The 15,009-nt window shown below is 33.6% G+C and overlaps 1 protein-coding gene across 3 annotated transcripts in view; it reads right to left on the bottom strand.

The window, feature by feature from the left end:
• LOC132906575 (fasciclin-1) overlaps window positions 1-15,009 on the bottom strand; it is a 386,191-nt gene that overhangs the window by 21,456 nt on the left and 349,726 nt on the right. For 2 of the 3 annotated variants that reach the window (XM_060958875.1, XM_060958877.1), the window contains exons 8-9: window positions 7,362-7,604; window positions 5,602-5,631 (exon numbers count right to left, since the gene is read on the bottom strand). In XM_060958875.1, coding sequence (XP_060814858.1) covers window positions 5,602-5,631; window positions 7,362-7,604 — 273 coding nt within the window. The remainder of the gene's footprint in view (window positions 1-5,601; window positions 5,632-7,361; window positions 7,605-15,009) is intronic. The other variant, XM_060958876.1, reaches the window with a different exon arrangement.

Below are 15,009 nucleotides of genomic sequence, written 5' to 3'. Positions count from 1 at the left end.
GTTAGCGTATATTCGATAGCAGGTATATTTAACAAAATTTCTTTATTTAGCATATAGCATTTTTTACTCAACGTATCTAATTTAAAGTTTAAGAAGATTTAACACAATTTCGATGGAAGTTAAATTCGATAGATCTTAAACCGACCAACTTCACTTTTTCGATTTCTCAATTTCGTTACACAAGTAAGCGGACTATGTTCAATTCTCAAAAAAGAATCTTCCATAGTTCATTTATTACAAGAAAGTGAAATGAATAATAGTAAATTCCAAGTTAAATTTAAGCATCTGCAACATCATCGTACTCTTCTGCTTTACAATTTATGAAACTGTTCAATGTGGCTTCTGAATCCAACTGAATAAAATCTTTCATATCTTGAAGAATCTCATCTGCGAAAGGCCATTACCCAGAAAATCCCCCCAAAAAAGGAAATAGCCAACAGAATAGTGGAATGAACAAGCCAATAAAACAGCCTACGGATGCAGCGTTGTTTCGCCTTTAATCGTTGCCCTGGACGGTCAGCCAAAATGTCCCCGGGTTTTTATTCACGGAGGTTGGCCGATTTGCATTAAACGGCGCTGCTTTCACGCCAATTTATCGCGGATATGTTTTATGTCGCTCTTCTGCTTTATGACGCGCGGCCCCAGACCCCAATGAGACGATAAAACAACCACGGAAGAGAAGCACACCAAACTTTGGAAACGCGACGCGTTCGAGATAAAACGACTTCTTTTTTTCGCAGCACGACCACGTGTGCGTTGTCGCAAATTAATTTATTCGTCGTCGTTCCGCGAAATGTAATTCCGTTGAATCTGCGTTTGTTTCGAAGCAATAAATGGCACTTGTAGCGTCAGACCGCAGGCTTGTGGCTTCGTGTAATGGCAAAATTAGAGATTTTCTGATGTCTTTTTTCAATCGTTTCGTTAGATTCAGGATACAAAGTAATTTTATAGATGTATTATACAAAACATTTTAATAATTATAACGATTAGATATATTATAATAATAAGACACAACTATGTCAGATACCAAAATTTGAAAGGAATCTGATCGCTAATGAAATTTCAAAATGTTTTGAATAACACGTATAATACAGCCATAAGAAGTTTCTTTCGTAGATTACTGTATGGGACATAATGTACTTTTGATTCGTAAGAAAATTTATAAGAAATAAGAAATATTGGAAACATAAGTTACGTATACAATCAATGACTTCGTACAAGGGAAAAGAGTAAAATTCTCCATATTGATAATAATTACCTTATCAATCGAATATTATGATTTGCTTTAACAATAAACGGATCAAACTGTAAATAATACGAGATATAATAAAATTTGTATAGGATGACATTTGAACGGGATGATCCAGGGTATTATTCCGAATTCGCATGTTCCGTAAGTCGCGATATCTGTAGCTTGGCTAGTGACTGTCGAATTTGATCTGTGAATGCAATTACACGAAATCACCGATATAGCTAATTACGTTTGAATATCCATGCCTGAATCATTCAGTACGCTGATACGGAACGCTGCCTTTAATTATATCCCTCTGCCTGTTCGTAAATTAACATTCTATTGACGCGTACAAAGGTTTGATTTTCGTCTCGTCGTCAATCGAATAATAGTACACGTTTGACAACAATTGCGTTGAATAACGATTGCGATCATCTAGAAAATCTTCGGAATATATAACTAAAGATAAAGAACTAAAGATTATTATAACTCCGTAGTTGAGGGCTAGAGTAACTTTGCTGAAGATTTATCAAAACGAAAGAAATTACAATTGATAAGAAAATTGGCAGAAGATTTAGTATATAAATACGTTGTAAATACAAATGAGGAAGCAATTAAGAAAATTTTAACCGATTCCTACGTATAATGTATCTGCGTCTACGTAGTTGAAGCTAAGCGATAAAGTGATATACCCATCATTTTTTAAATGTATAATAATTAAAGATGTAGAAGACAAGTTGGGAGACAAGTTAATAGGAGTCCGCTTATTTCTTCCTACCATGTACGGTTTTTCGTTCAGTTAATAGAAGTTCGTGTTCATATAAGACAATTCCACGTAACACGTGCTCTGAAGTACATAATAACGTTGCAAGCTCATATCGATTACGAAGCACAAGAGCGTGTCATATAATGCGCACCGCTATTGTTTACATCTTATTGTTAGACGTTAGTATAAGTGGATCGACGCTGGACGATAGTTCAGGTAACAGGAGCTGAGCTAAAGTTCAATTAAATCAGGTGCTACTAAAATTTTGTTCATGTAAAAGGGGGTTACAGCGTACTTATAGGATGACCTAGATAGAGTCAGAGATTAATCCATCAATTCACAGAGACTGATAAGAAAGGCTGTGCAGAATGAAGGTCTCGGTGGACACATGGATTAATGTCCGAATGGGATTATGATAAAAGCCGAAACAGGCGTACTAATGCCGAGTCACTAATTGCCGGTTATTAAACAGCATCGACGCAGTAATGCGCGCGATATTTATCAGCAACGCACCGAGCGAGCTGTCTCTCCCGATATTGACCCCGCCAGTTTTCGTTTACTGCCTACGGTGCTTGTATTAATTATTGTAAACAATGAGTAAATTGTTCTAATCGAGAGTAACGAGATTTCCCCGTGTAGCGTTAAAACTTCACGTCCACCGTGATACATATCGGTTATTCGACGAATAAAATCCCGCATGACCGATAAATTGTTAAACTTCAAATATTTCAATATCGAAGTAGCGTATGGTACGGACGTTTTAATTTCAGAAAATTTTCCACCCAATTCTGGTTATTTCGATGTGACCATTTTCGAAGAAATAAATCTAGATCAAAGCAGAAATAACGACGAACTGTAGGACAAATACTTGGAATGGCTTTTAATAATTACTCTGCTAAAAGTGGAATTGAATAATGTAAATTGACGAAAAAAATATTGCAAATGAAATATCATATCGATGTAACGTCGAATATAATCTCGTGTGAACTCATGTCACTCATATGACCTCAAAACATCACAGGTAGGTTTGACCTGCGGATGATTGATGTCTTAAAACATTAAAAAGTAGCTATACAATTGTTTTCGCTATAAAACCTGTTGTTTTAAATATTTGAGAAGGCTAGATAAGTAATAAAACTATAATAAAATCTTTAAAAGTAACTTTGGGGATCTTATACTTATCTTCTACATTTTAATGTTAATATTATCGCAAATTAAGTTAGAAAATTCTTTCGCGCTATCATTATTTAAATAATAATACTTCTTATGGATAAAAACTAAAAAATAACATCGAAAACATAGCTTTAGAAGAGCGCTATTCAGGATTATCATGGTAATTAGTATGGCGATCGGGAGAAACGTAAAATTCCCAAAATGTATATATATTTCACTTACGAGAGCGCTCCCATGAACAGAACTATAGTTCGAATCGTATTTTTCGCGGCATTTTTAGTCGTTTATTGTACCAACGAAGGTGCGATTTTTCATCCCGGATTTGCAAAACGCTTCTGTATTGCCCTATAAATTCATCCTGTAAACAAACGCGTAAACAAACTGCGAATTCGCGAACGATGCGCGATGAAAGAAATAAAGTCGCTTAAATTTATTCAAAGAGAGAGAAGTGAAACGTATGAATTTACGCGGGAATTATTCTTTTATGCAACTTCGTTGAGGATGTATCGTTTTAATTAAACGATTTTTGTTTCCTGTTTCTTCATTTTCCTCGTTCATTTTTCTTGCTACATTGTAAAACATATTTTTCCACGTTTTCAGAAGTTACTGTCGTAACTCAATCGCGCGAAATAAAAAATCGTTTAATTACAGATCGAAGTCCAATAGTTTTTTTTAAAGTATCGTTTATTTAATATATGCGTTTTTTCGATTACAAAAATTCTTAATTAAAAAATTGTATATCAACTATACGTGTAACGTGAAACGGAGATACGTTTTCCGGTGGAAACGATCATTGAAATGCAAGAAATAGAAAAATAAAATTTGCCACCTTTGCCAATATTTATGATCCAAAATTTAATATTTTTTTCGTGATAAGTATCTTTAAAGGAAAATCTAATATAGTGCATAAATTAATAAATTTTATAAATTCTATGAAAGTTCATGGACTGATAAATTTCATGGAAGTAAAATTTACTTTTACAGCTTAGATATAGGAAGTCATTATTAAGTAGCGAATATTTTCTTTACAGATTTTCTTAAGAATTATCCTAAAAGGTTATTTCGTAACGATGTTATTCGAGTTGTTTCTTCTACAAAAACTTTTCTTTTTCGTAAGGTCTTTCAAAACTTACTTCATAAGCGCATGTCCGAGAAATCCGTTTCTCCGTTATTTTTTACTTATTTCACTCGCAATAGAGCTCAAGAAAATATTCCGTCAATAATATATAGAAACTTGCAATTTCTGCGAATAACGTATACTATAACTTTGTATTTCGTTACAATATGAATTGTTCCAAGAGAATATTAATGATCATTCGCGTAATCTTTTGAACGATGATAGAGCGAGTGCTGATCGTACGTTAACCAGAAGTTTAGAGAAATGACGTTAAATGAAAACGAACTTTCTTAGTCGAATCCGATAAGAAGATTCCCGGTTTGCCTGGATTAATTGTAAGTGGATTGGAAGGTAAAAGTTTGACCAAGAGACTCCTAACGTCATAACAACGCACTTTAGGTTAGTCTTCTCTGAGTTTCCTCAAAGTTGACCAAGAACACCTGTTAGTTTCTCAGCTGTTCATTATGAAGCAATGACTATGAAAAAGATTTTTCGCCGGATAACAAGAAGTTTCTATTCTTCAGCGTGTCTATTGTGTATTAATTAGAGATGGAAATGGAAACAAGAAGAAAATGAGAAAAAGCTAAATTAAAAATGTAAGCAAATAAATTTGAAGATATATATCTTCATTTTACAAGATTGTATACTAATTTTTTAACGGTTTAAATTTCATTTAAAATACTACTTGTCTTTATCGTCACGCATTAATATAGCAATATTTGACAGTACTTGTTGATATTATCACTGATTAGTATCCATTCCATATTCAAAATGAATTGTCTGCTTAAAGTACCTTTCCTAATCGTAAATGACATAATTCCAAACAAACTGAATATAAAATTTAGTAGACGATAATATTTCAATTATATTATGTTGAAAAAAACTGAAATATAAAATTATTATAAAATGAGTCCTAGACGAAGAGAAATCAAAGAATACAAATTATATTATTGAATAATACATCATAATTTATCCTTCAATGATCTCGAGTAGCCAATTCAGTTTGAAAAAGGAATTTTTGCATAGCTTCAAAGGTGTAAACGAGTAAGTCCAGTAGGAAAGCAAATACGAATAATCGAAATTCAATATAACGTAACTACGACTACGTGCCATGGAGTAAAATTTCGTTTCGAATAACAAGTGTACCCACAGACTATAAATACAGTGTGTACAGCGATATTTCACAGAATGTGATTTCAAGTTGAGGTCAACATTGAGAAGTAAATCAAGGCAATTGCAAAAGGAGAAAAAGATGCAGAGAAAATTCATGAACAGTCTAACAAAAACATTGAAAGAGAATAAATGTGTAATTACCGCAAAGTGTGGCTTCCCGATCGAGGATTTCTTCAAACGAAAACAGAAAACCGAGAAATATTGAGTTAATCAATTTGTAATCATCGCACACGTGTGTAGAATCATAATTTCAATGAAAAAGATTGTAACATCGTCGTTTACAAACAAAATCGTTGCATCAAAATTGTTTGTGTTATTGGGGGAAAATTAATAAATAAACTCCTTGCCAATATTTTAGAACAATATGATAATGATTAGTAGTTGTAACTTGGTCGCAGAAAGTTTCGATTCGCTTCTAATAGTAAAATTTTATAGAAATTACTACTAATTATAATTTTAAAGAAATTATTATTTTATTGTTGATTATAATTTTTAAAAAATCTAGCCAAACTTTTAGAAATCTTGGAATTTTTATAATATTAAAGTCGAATTTCAAATATCAAGAAATAAAAATCAGAATATTTTTTATAAATAATGTAAAGATTGACCTTCATTAATAAAGTTAGAGTGGGTATGGATATTGAAAATTAAAAAGATATCTGATTCTGGCATTTGATCTAAAATCAATAGACATTAGTGAAGAGGGCTGCAATTCGATAATTCTAAGTAGAAGGAGAGATGTGGAATAGAAAACTGATATAATTATTATGAAATAAAATTGAAAAAGTTATTGATTTATGTTCAGAATAACATTTTTATCAATTTAGAGAAATTAATGGCCCTTTAGGCCTGTACTATATTTCATAGTTCTTGTAATTAATGCTACGAAATAAAAAACATTTAAACTAAATTCCAGTTCACAGGATTCAGTGAATCGTATAATTCATGAATTTTTAGTATTAGTTATTTCAGGATTATAAGTGTTGAGGTTATTAGATATATGTGAACAAAGGAACGCGTGGATAAATTGTAAAGTAGAAAATATATTTTAATACTGAAGTGTAAATACAAGTCAGAATATAATCGAATTGGTCCAGATCTGTACGCTAACAGTGGTACCCTATGACTGAAAGCCCTGAAGCCATCGTCGCCTTTCTACAGTTTATGGTCTGTCTTCGTCCCAGTCTTTTGTCTATACGCTGTCGATGGCTTCAGTGCTTGAGAAAACTAAAAGACCAGATGTAGAGTTTTCTTAGAAGTGGTGACCACTTCAACAATAAGGAAACTTAAGTATGCAAGGATAATTTTCCATAATACTGATTTGTTCCTTCGAATTCGTTTAAAACATAATTAATAATTCGAAACTGAAGATAAAATTTAACAATGAAACGATGAACATCTTACTATAAGCTGTAAAACTTTGGCATGCAATCATTTCAATCAGTGAAATATTTTTATTTACAAAAGGGTGCTTATCAATTAACACATTCGCTGTAAACTTAAAACTTTATGAAAAATAAACATGGTTAAGGATTATATTTTAATAGGAGCGAATGTATCAATCATTAAATAGAATAATAATTTCTAATATAAAATGACTCTCATGTTTTCTCTATTTTCGATAAAATTACCCAACAAAATCTGCATCATAAAATCATTATTTTCTAACCTATTGTCATTTCTCTAGAAATCTACAAAACTTTTTTAAATTTCTAAAAGTTCGTAGCTCTATGTAACTTCCAATATTTTCAATGTCTATATATTTCTTAGTATCCTTGCAGTATATATCTGAAAATATCCGAAATATTCCCAGACATTCGAAGCGATTCGAAACTTTCACTGATATCTTTGAGGACGGGCCCTACACTTTTCTTAGAAATTCGTCAAATTAGATCACTCACCTGGCTGACGCTCTTGTTCTTGATTTTATCGAGTGGCAACCGTTCCTTAACATAGTGAAGATTCAGGATCTCTTTCACACGTTCCTTGTTCTGCAGAATCTTCTGTACACCAGGTTCCTCAAGAGCAGCGTTGCTGGGTGCGAACAGGGTGACATCACGAAGATGACTGATGGTGCTCATGATCTCCCCGCCAAAATCTCGGATGGTCTCGTAAAACTTATACACTGGTCCATCCTTCTTTTCCTGGATTTAAAGAAAATATTTCTGTTTATCGATAATCGACGAATATCGCGAATTCATTCTAGATGGAATCGTTAACAAAGGGAAAGAAATAAAATTGGGGAGAAATAAGGAATGATTAATTAGAACACTTAATCAAAGAACATAGAAAATTTCGATGTTTTGGTGGCGAAATTTGCGAAGAGAATTGCCCTCATTTTTTGGTCTTTTTTCAAGATTTTTACTTTATTACTTTCAAGTTTTAGAATTTGAGTACTTGTTTTATGAGAAAGTTTACAAGTTTTGATTAATTCTTGATTAAAACGGTGTACGAAAGGGAAGGACTATATTTTCGTAATAAATAAAAAAGGCCTTGTTGTTAAAAACATTCTTCTGTTCTATAATAAATGAAGAAGAGACCATTTTACTTCCTTTCCACCGTTCTTAATTGCATGCAAAGCGAGTCGAATATAATTAACTTCGCATACTTCGCTGTACGAGAATGACAAATAAAATTTATTCGCTGGGGACGAGGGGAGATATTGAAACGCAGAAACGAAGCTTCAAGCTTTTGTGGAATGTTTAATAATCCGGGTTTGTTTTTAAAGGTTATGAAAAAAGGATAAAACATTGGGCAAGGGATAAAAATAAAACAGACTGGATCCAACAAAAGTTCAAGGTATGTTTGCTGAGGTACTAAAATTAATTAAGGAGAACACTGTCGATGAGATATCCCGAGATACGAGGCAGCATTACAAAGATACGATTTCAATCGGATTTATCGAACGGATTCGATGTCAAAATTAATAAACGCTGCGTAAAATGATTCACGCAGACGAATGATCAGATCAGGTCACATCTCTTCCCTTATTCAAGCCAGGAGAAACGACGGAAAAGAGCTGATTTTATTTTTTCTGATATACATACGTACGTGATATATCTCATACAATTGAGAAGCTTCTTGTTTCGGTGATAGATTGTAAATGGACAAAGAAAAAGGAATTTTGCGATGAAGGAAAACATAAAAAAATGTGGAACAACGATCTATGTTCGTGTAATTGTAATTCTTTCTTGACGAATGAAGGATTGGATTTAATTTTAAATTCAAATATCCAAATTCTTCGAATATAATATTCTCACCGATACTTTCAATGTAATATTTCATCATAGGATCACGTTCTTCCCAACAATACCATTCATCACATCCTATTCTAACAATTTATTGAATTCAATTAGGAAATAAGATACTACACTCGCTCCTATTTGGCTACGTATCTAAGTCGCAAATTTAGATCAAAGATAGTAGTTTCTCGCTTAAATAATTTAACAAAGATTAAAAAAGGTGTTAAAATAAAAGATCAACATAAATAGTATCGTCATCGATAGTAGTATCGTCATAAAAGTATGTCCCATCTAAAATCGTTTATCACAAGTGCAATAGAAAATCGAAGTTTCTCTCCTACCGATCTCAAAATGATAACTTACAAGTTCAAATAGATTCAAATTCTTTATCGAGATATCTTGGAACCCCACCGATAAATATTTCCGTTTTACATCGTAAAAGTTAACAGTTAACATAAAATATACGAGAACTTCACATCTCCAAGTTCTTTTCTCTAGCTTCTACACGAATTCCATTTTCCCCCGTCTAAATCATTACCAGAACTATATCGTTCCTCCTGATTCGATCGCTCTCACCGGAACACCGATTTTTCCTGGCTCTCAACGGGCAAAGAGTTACGACCTGTCGCGCGTAAATCAGCCGGCACGATCCAGAGAAGGTGGCGTTTACGTATCGCAACGCGTCTTTCAGCCTGGCGAACAAACGAAGCCGAGACAATGTGTGCGTGTGCGTACGCGGATGCACGCGACTCGTCGTGCCGATGGATCGTTAATTCTCTACGAGGACGTGGATATTCCTTTCGGCGTGGATCAAAGATTCCGCTAATTGATCGTCGATTCGCGGCACGGGAAGCCCGCGGGACGGAAACGAACGCTGCGCGAACGTTGTTCGGGGCGTCGCGTCGTAACAGCGACGTCGACGTTTCTCTCTTCTTGTTGCTTTGTCCGTGCGTGGCCGTTTAATTTCGACCAAAAGAGGAAACGTGCACCAGTCTGGTAATTAACGAGCCGTTAATTGGCTGCACGTTGTTACCGATTCCGCTTTCGTTCCTCGTTTCTCGGTATCCATCGATCGAATTAAGCCTGACGCTAAACGAGTGATGGAACTTTCATGGAATTTCGCATCAACGACACTGTGCTATTTAACAAATTTATAATCTTAACGCAGCGGATATATTCAAATTTCATTTATTGTGACGAACTTTTCGTGAGTGCCAGGTTGAATGCATAACCTGGCGTGAAATGTGGAATGTGAACATCTGTGAATGTGGACTCCTGTTATATAGACGAAAAATTATAGGTAATAGGGAAAATTAGAGAGTTTTTATTAAAATGGAATTCTACTGTATTGTAATACACACGAGGGGATAAAATCTTGCTATTGTAACAGTCTCGTGTGCGTTGTATTACTGGAAATACAAACACGTTAAATTACACAATACCATTTGATGTAAAATTAGAGATACTTGTGAGATTTAACTGATTTACATTTATAATAGTGGGATTTCACATATCTGTGCACTGTACTATTATAAATATCTAGGTATATATAAAATTGTCGTATCATACATTGTTAAAGTGTCCACTAATGCTAAATTCCAATGACGTTGCATCGTTCGTTTGCATTGGGCGTGAGTGTTTCAGAAGGAAGAAAGTAAGAAAGGTCAGGGAGATACACTGGCGTGAAAAAGTAGCTGATTATCTTTTGCAAAATTTCCGAAAAATTTGATATATAATCTATCTTAATAATAGATAAAGTACTCGGTAGCACTTTAATATGACCTAGTTCGAAATGATTTTTTAGTTTAGAAAATAGACATATTTTTAAAAAAAGAGGTATTATCTACGAAGTTGTGGAAAAAAGGATACAAATAACGCTAGAACAATCAATATCCAAAGAATGTTTCAGGACAGGCGGTAGAAACAGACATTTAATTCAAAATCCAAGATAGTTTTCGAAATGTGATACTGATTGAGATATATGTTAAAATTAAAACATTAATCGTATGCAAAAAATTTTAGTAAAAATAACTTGGTATGTTTTTTAAATAAAGGCTATTTTTATATCTAACACTAGTTGAAACATCTTTAATTTTAATCTTTGAAGAGAAAGTGTAAAATTTGTCAAACCAGAGGCTTTTGCACGCCACTGCTATCGATTTTCAATTTTCTTTCAGTACAGACCAGCTGAGAAAAAATATTTAAGATCAGAACATCGATATTATAATTTAACATGCAATTTATGGTTGTCAAAAAGGCGGTGTGAAACTAGAAAACTGTTAGTTTGAGTAACTGATTTTGTAGCTGGGATATAAAATTCGTGGAGGAGCTTAATTTCAAATACCCTTTAGATAAATGAATCATGCTACTTAAGGAAGGAGTTAGAGAGGATTATCCCACTCGATATGGTTCTTATACTGGGCTCGGTTAAATGCGTAGTAATTTAGAGGTTTGGTCAAGTATTTAATCCTTTTAGCGGGAAAATTTTATTAGTCAATGCATATAGTGGAATAAATTAACGTTACTTCATGTGCAGCAATGTAATTCGCAGTACAATGCAACACCCAAATATTCTTTGTGAATAAATTGTGTTTATTTGAAGAAATTACTATTTCTGCTACTGATGCACATATTATTATATTGCATATATAATTTATATACTTTATCCATACAAAATAACTATTCCCATAAAAAGTTATTAATGCAACAATGAATATTCCAATATAACTTTCTAAAAGAATTTATTTCGATATTTTTTTTACTTTTTAAATGGAGAATCATTTTATATACTTCTACTACACTAAATTATTTCTCAGAATCTCCAATTACAAACTACATCTATATTAAAGCATTGCTTTTTGAAATTTTATGTAAGCTTTTTAACATTTCTTTCGCTTAGCCTACGAAGCGTGAAACGAATCTTAACACTACACTTTTCTCAATTTCCTTCTTAATCGAGGGGGAGTCATTTAGCTGGTCTGTACTTTCTTCAGTTATTACAACCCCTGCAGGTTTGCGGACGTTTCAGCTGACAGGAAACAGCGAAAGGGAGTCTCAAATCAAACATTCACAGCGTAACGGACAAACGATATTGACAGAGGACCCGGGGAATAACAAAAGATGCTCAACTGGCTTTACTTGGCCAGACAGGAAATTCGTCAAATCAACATCGGCGAGCAGCATGATTTTAATAATAATACGATTCTACGTCTAAGGTATCTACAAAAAGATAAATAAACTAGAGAACCTGTTGCAAACAACCTCGAGAGCCTTTGACTTGAAACGAAAATGTGAAATCGGGGCAAAGAAAATTGAGTAATTGGCTCTTCGAAATTAAAACATTTACCAATTGTTGAAAGGATGCTCGTTCTGCTGGAATTATTATATATCACGTATAGATTATTTTTATATTTAGTAATTTAAGTTATTTCATCAATTGGGCCAAAAAGATGTCAATTTTCAGTGTAGAAATGAATAACTTATGAATATCTAGAAATTTTATATAAGTGTACAAATACATTCAGCGGTGACTTTTAGTCATACACGAGAAGATTTTAATTACAAGTTTGATCTAATTACAAAGTGAATTAATTCGAATAAAGGAGCGAAAATCTTCCTGGAATGTTTCGCTCATTTGCTTCGTTTAATTAACAGCCATGAAAATCGAGAAATGTTTGAAAGCCAGTTTCCTTTGTTATTTTTTGTGCTTCGATTTTGATAGCTGTAAGGAGCTTTTCATACTCGTCGCACAGCATTAAATTCAATCAAACCGAGTTTCATTCGTTTCAATGCTTCAAAGCGTTAAAAATTAATATTCAAACGAGCCAATAAATTTTCAATCGTTTATATCTTTTTAACCGTTTTGGCTCGTCATAGTCCCATATATTTATCACAATATATCAACTAATAATTAACTAATAAATACTATTAATTCATAGATAATCGGAATAAGTTAGGTTACTTCATTTTTGTACATTTACTTTTATTCTATATCTTATGCAATAAAAATTATTAATAGATTCTATCGTTTAGATATAGAGAAAAGAATTAAATTCAGCAATTTAACCTAAATTATTCCAGCCAATTACTCAAAGGTATAAATTAAGTATACTAAATAATCGAGCAGAACGAAACATCCTATCCTCATTTCTCTCATAGGCGATTACGCTTTGATCGTAGTTGCTCTACTTGAAAAATAAATTCAAAAAGTTCAATCGCAGTAAGTACAGTCGGTTTTCAGAAAATCAACTACTCCCGTTGATCAGTAACAATAATTCAAATCTATTATTCGGATCGTCTTTCGTATCTATAAATTTAAAACAACTTCCAACTATTAGAAACTGCATAATAAATCTGCCTTGGTCAAAACAGCAGTTCAGATTATTCAAGATTTGAAGGTGGAAATCCATGAAATTATCTTAGAGAAATGTGTAACGTTGCACCAACCCTGTGATGTAGTATATGTAGTACATTACTGAGGTTGGCGGAACGTTTTCGAAAACACAGCAGAGTTTACACCTGAAAGCTTGGAACAGTCTGAACCGTTAATAATTCGGGGTCTGTAAGAGCCTGGATTCTCAATATAACAGGCAATAGTGGGAACACAGAGAGATGTCTTGAGGTTGCTCGATTTTCCATCCGACTGTTCTTACAAGCACTCGCTACCTTCTCCACGTTTTCTTTAGAGAAACCAACAGAAGCTTTCGGTATACACGACTAGAGTTAATATATACGTATATATATGTATAACGATCTAGAATCGCTCATTCAACTTGTCGCAACGCAGTTCGTACGCGTTCCAAGTATATAATATATATATTTTTATTTTGAAACAAAGAGTTTTTTTGCGGGTGTCGTGTGTATTCGGTAGTCGTTGATGAGTTCATTTAATAAGTACTTACGATGCCCTATATGACATGCAGAGTCCAATAGAGACATGCAAAGCACCACAGAATAACATCATTGAGTCAATATAAGAGTAATAAACACATGTACACAATTGATAGAGAAAATTCGAATCGGCTATTTAAAACTTTTTCTTTTCACTCTTTTCTTTTTTTCATTGAGTCGAGTGAGAGTAAATGGGAATTTCCGCATTTTCCACTTGGTCTGGAAAGGAAATACTAATCTACCTTGTGTTTCTTCCTTCGAACAGCGATAGTGGATATATATATATATGTGTTGTCCATTTTATTTGGACAGAGATCTGTGAACGTTAACGCGTTCAATCTGGCGTGGTTCAACCCTGAGTTGAACATTGTTCACGTATTTTTAGTTCTAGGGTGTTTCTAAGTTAGGAAGCGGTGTAAGTCTGATTAAGACTTGAAACACACTACCAAAATTGCATTAGAAACTCAATGCAATCTTGTAATTGAAATTTGATAAGCAGACGCGAACTAAACATTCTGTATCGCTTCAAGTATATCTTGCAGCTCTAACAGCTTCTAAAACTTTAAGTTTCGTTCATTCGTGATCTGTAAAAAATACTGTACCTTGTAGACCATCGACAACTTCAGTTAGATATAACCAAACACTTTCGCACGTAAACAGAAGAATTCAAACAAGAAACGAAGTCTGTATTAAAACTCGGGCACTATTAACTCATGTCACATTCACACGCCGGCTTGAACGCGTTAGAAATAAAACAAAGAAGGAAGTAAAATTCCATTAACAAACATACACACTATCAATTAAATCGAATTAGGAAAGAAGAAACCGATCAGACAAATTAGGGAAGACGTACAATGGCTTGCAAAAGTATTTGAGCTTCTTCGGGTTGAAATTTTCCAAAAAACGATTTGAATAACGAGATTACGAAATTTGAAGTAGATTTTAGTAAACATGTTTGAGTAAACGAAAGTGCATTCATTAAATTTTCCAAATATTCTCTTATTTTGCAAAAAAAAAAAAAAAAAAAAAATTGGAGTCAAATATTCAAAATTATGAAAAGTCATCGAACCATTACCATAACCATTACCATGGTTACCAGGTTACCAGGTGCTCGAATACTTTCGCGAGCTATTGTAGATCTGATCAAAATCGATCGACCCCTCGTCTCTCAAAGGAGAGGGGTCGTTGAATTATCAGCGATGTCCGGCGAATAATTGAAATTTTAATCGAATCGTTCGTTGTGTCGGTTTCGAGCGTGTTCGCGACGCGAACGAAAAGAAAGGAAAAAGGGAGAAAATGAAACTAAAAAAGGAAAAGAAACGATTATAGAATGATAGCGAACGACAGGGGTTACAGTGTAATTGCACCCGTTTCTTTTGTCTTGCTTCGCTACAGGAGAACACCGCGCGTTAATGTT

The sequence above is a fragment of the Bombus pascuorum genome, chromosome 4, assembly GCF_905332965.1.
Source record: "Bombus pascuorum chromosome 4, iyBomPasc1.1, whole genome shotgun sequence".
Lineage (NCBI taxonomy): Eukaryota > Metazoa > Arthropoda > Insecta > Hymenoptera > Apidae > Bombus > Bombus pascuorum.
The sequence above is the reverse complement of the archived record's forward strand: the minus strand, read 5'-3'. Positions and strand labels throughout refer to the sequence as shown.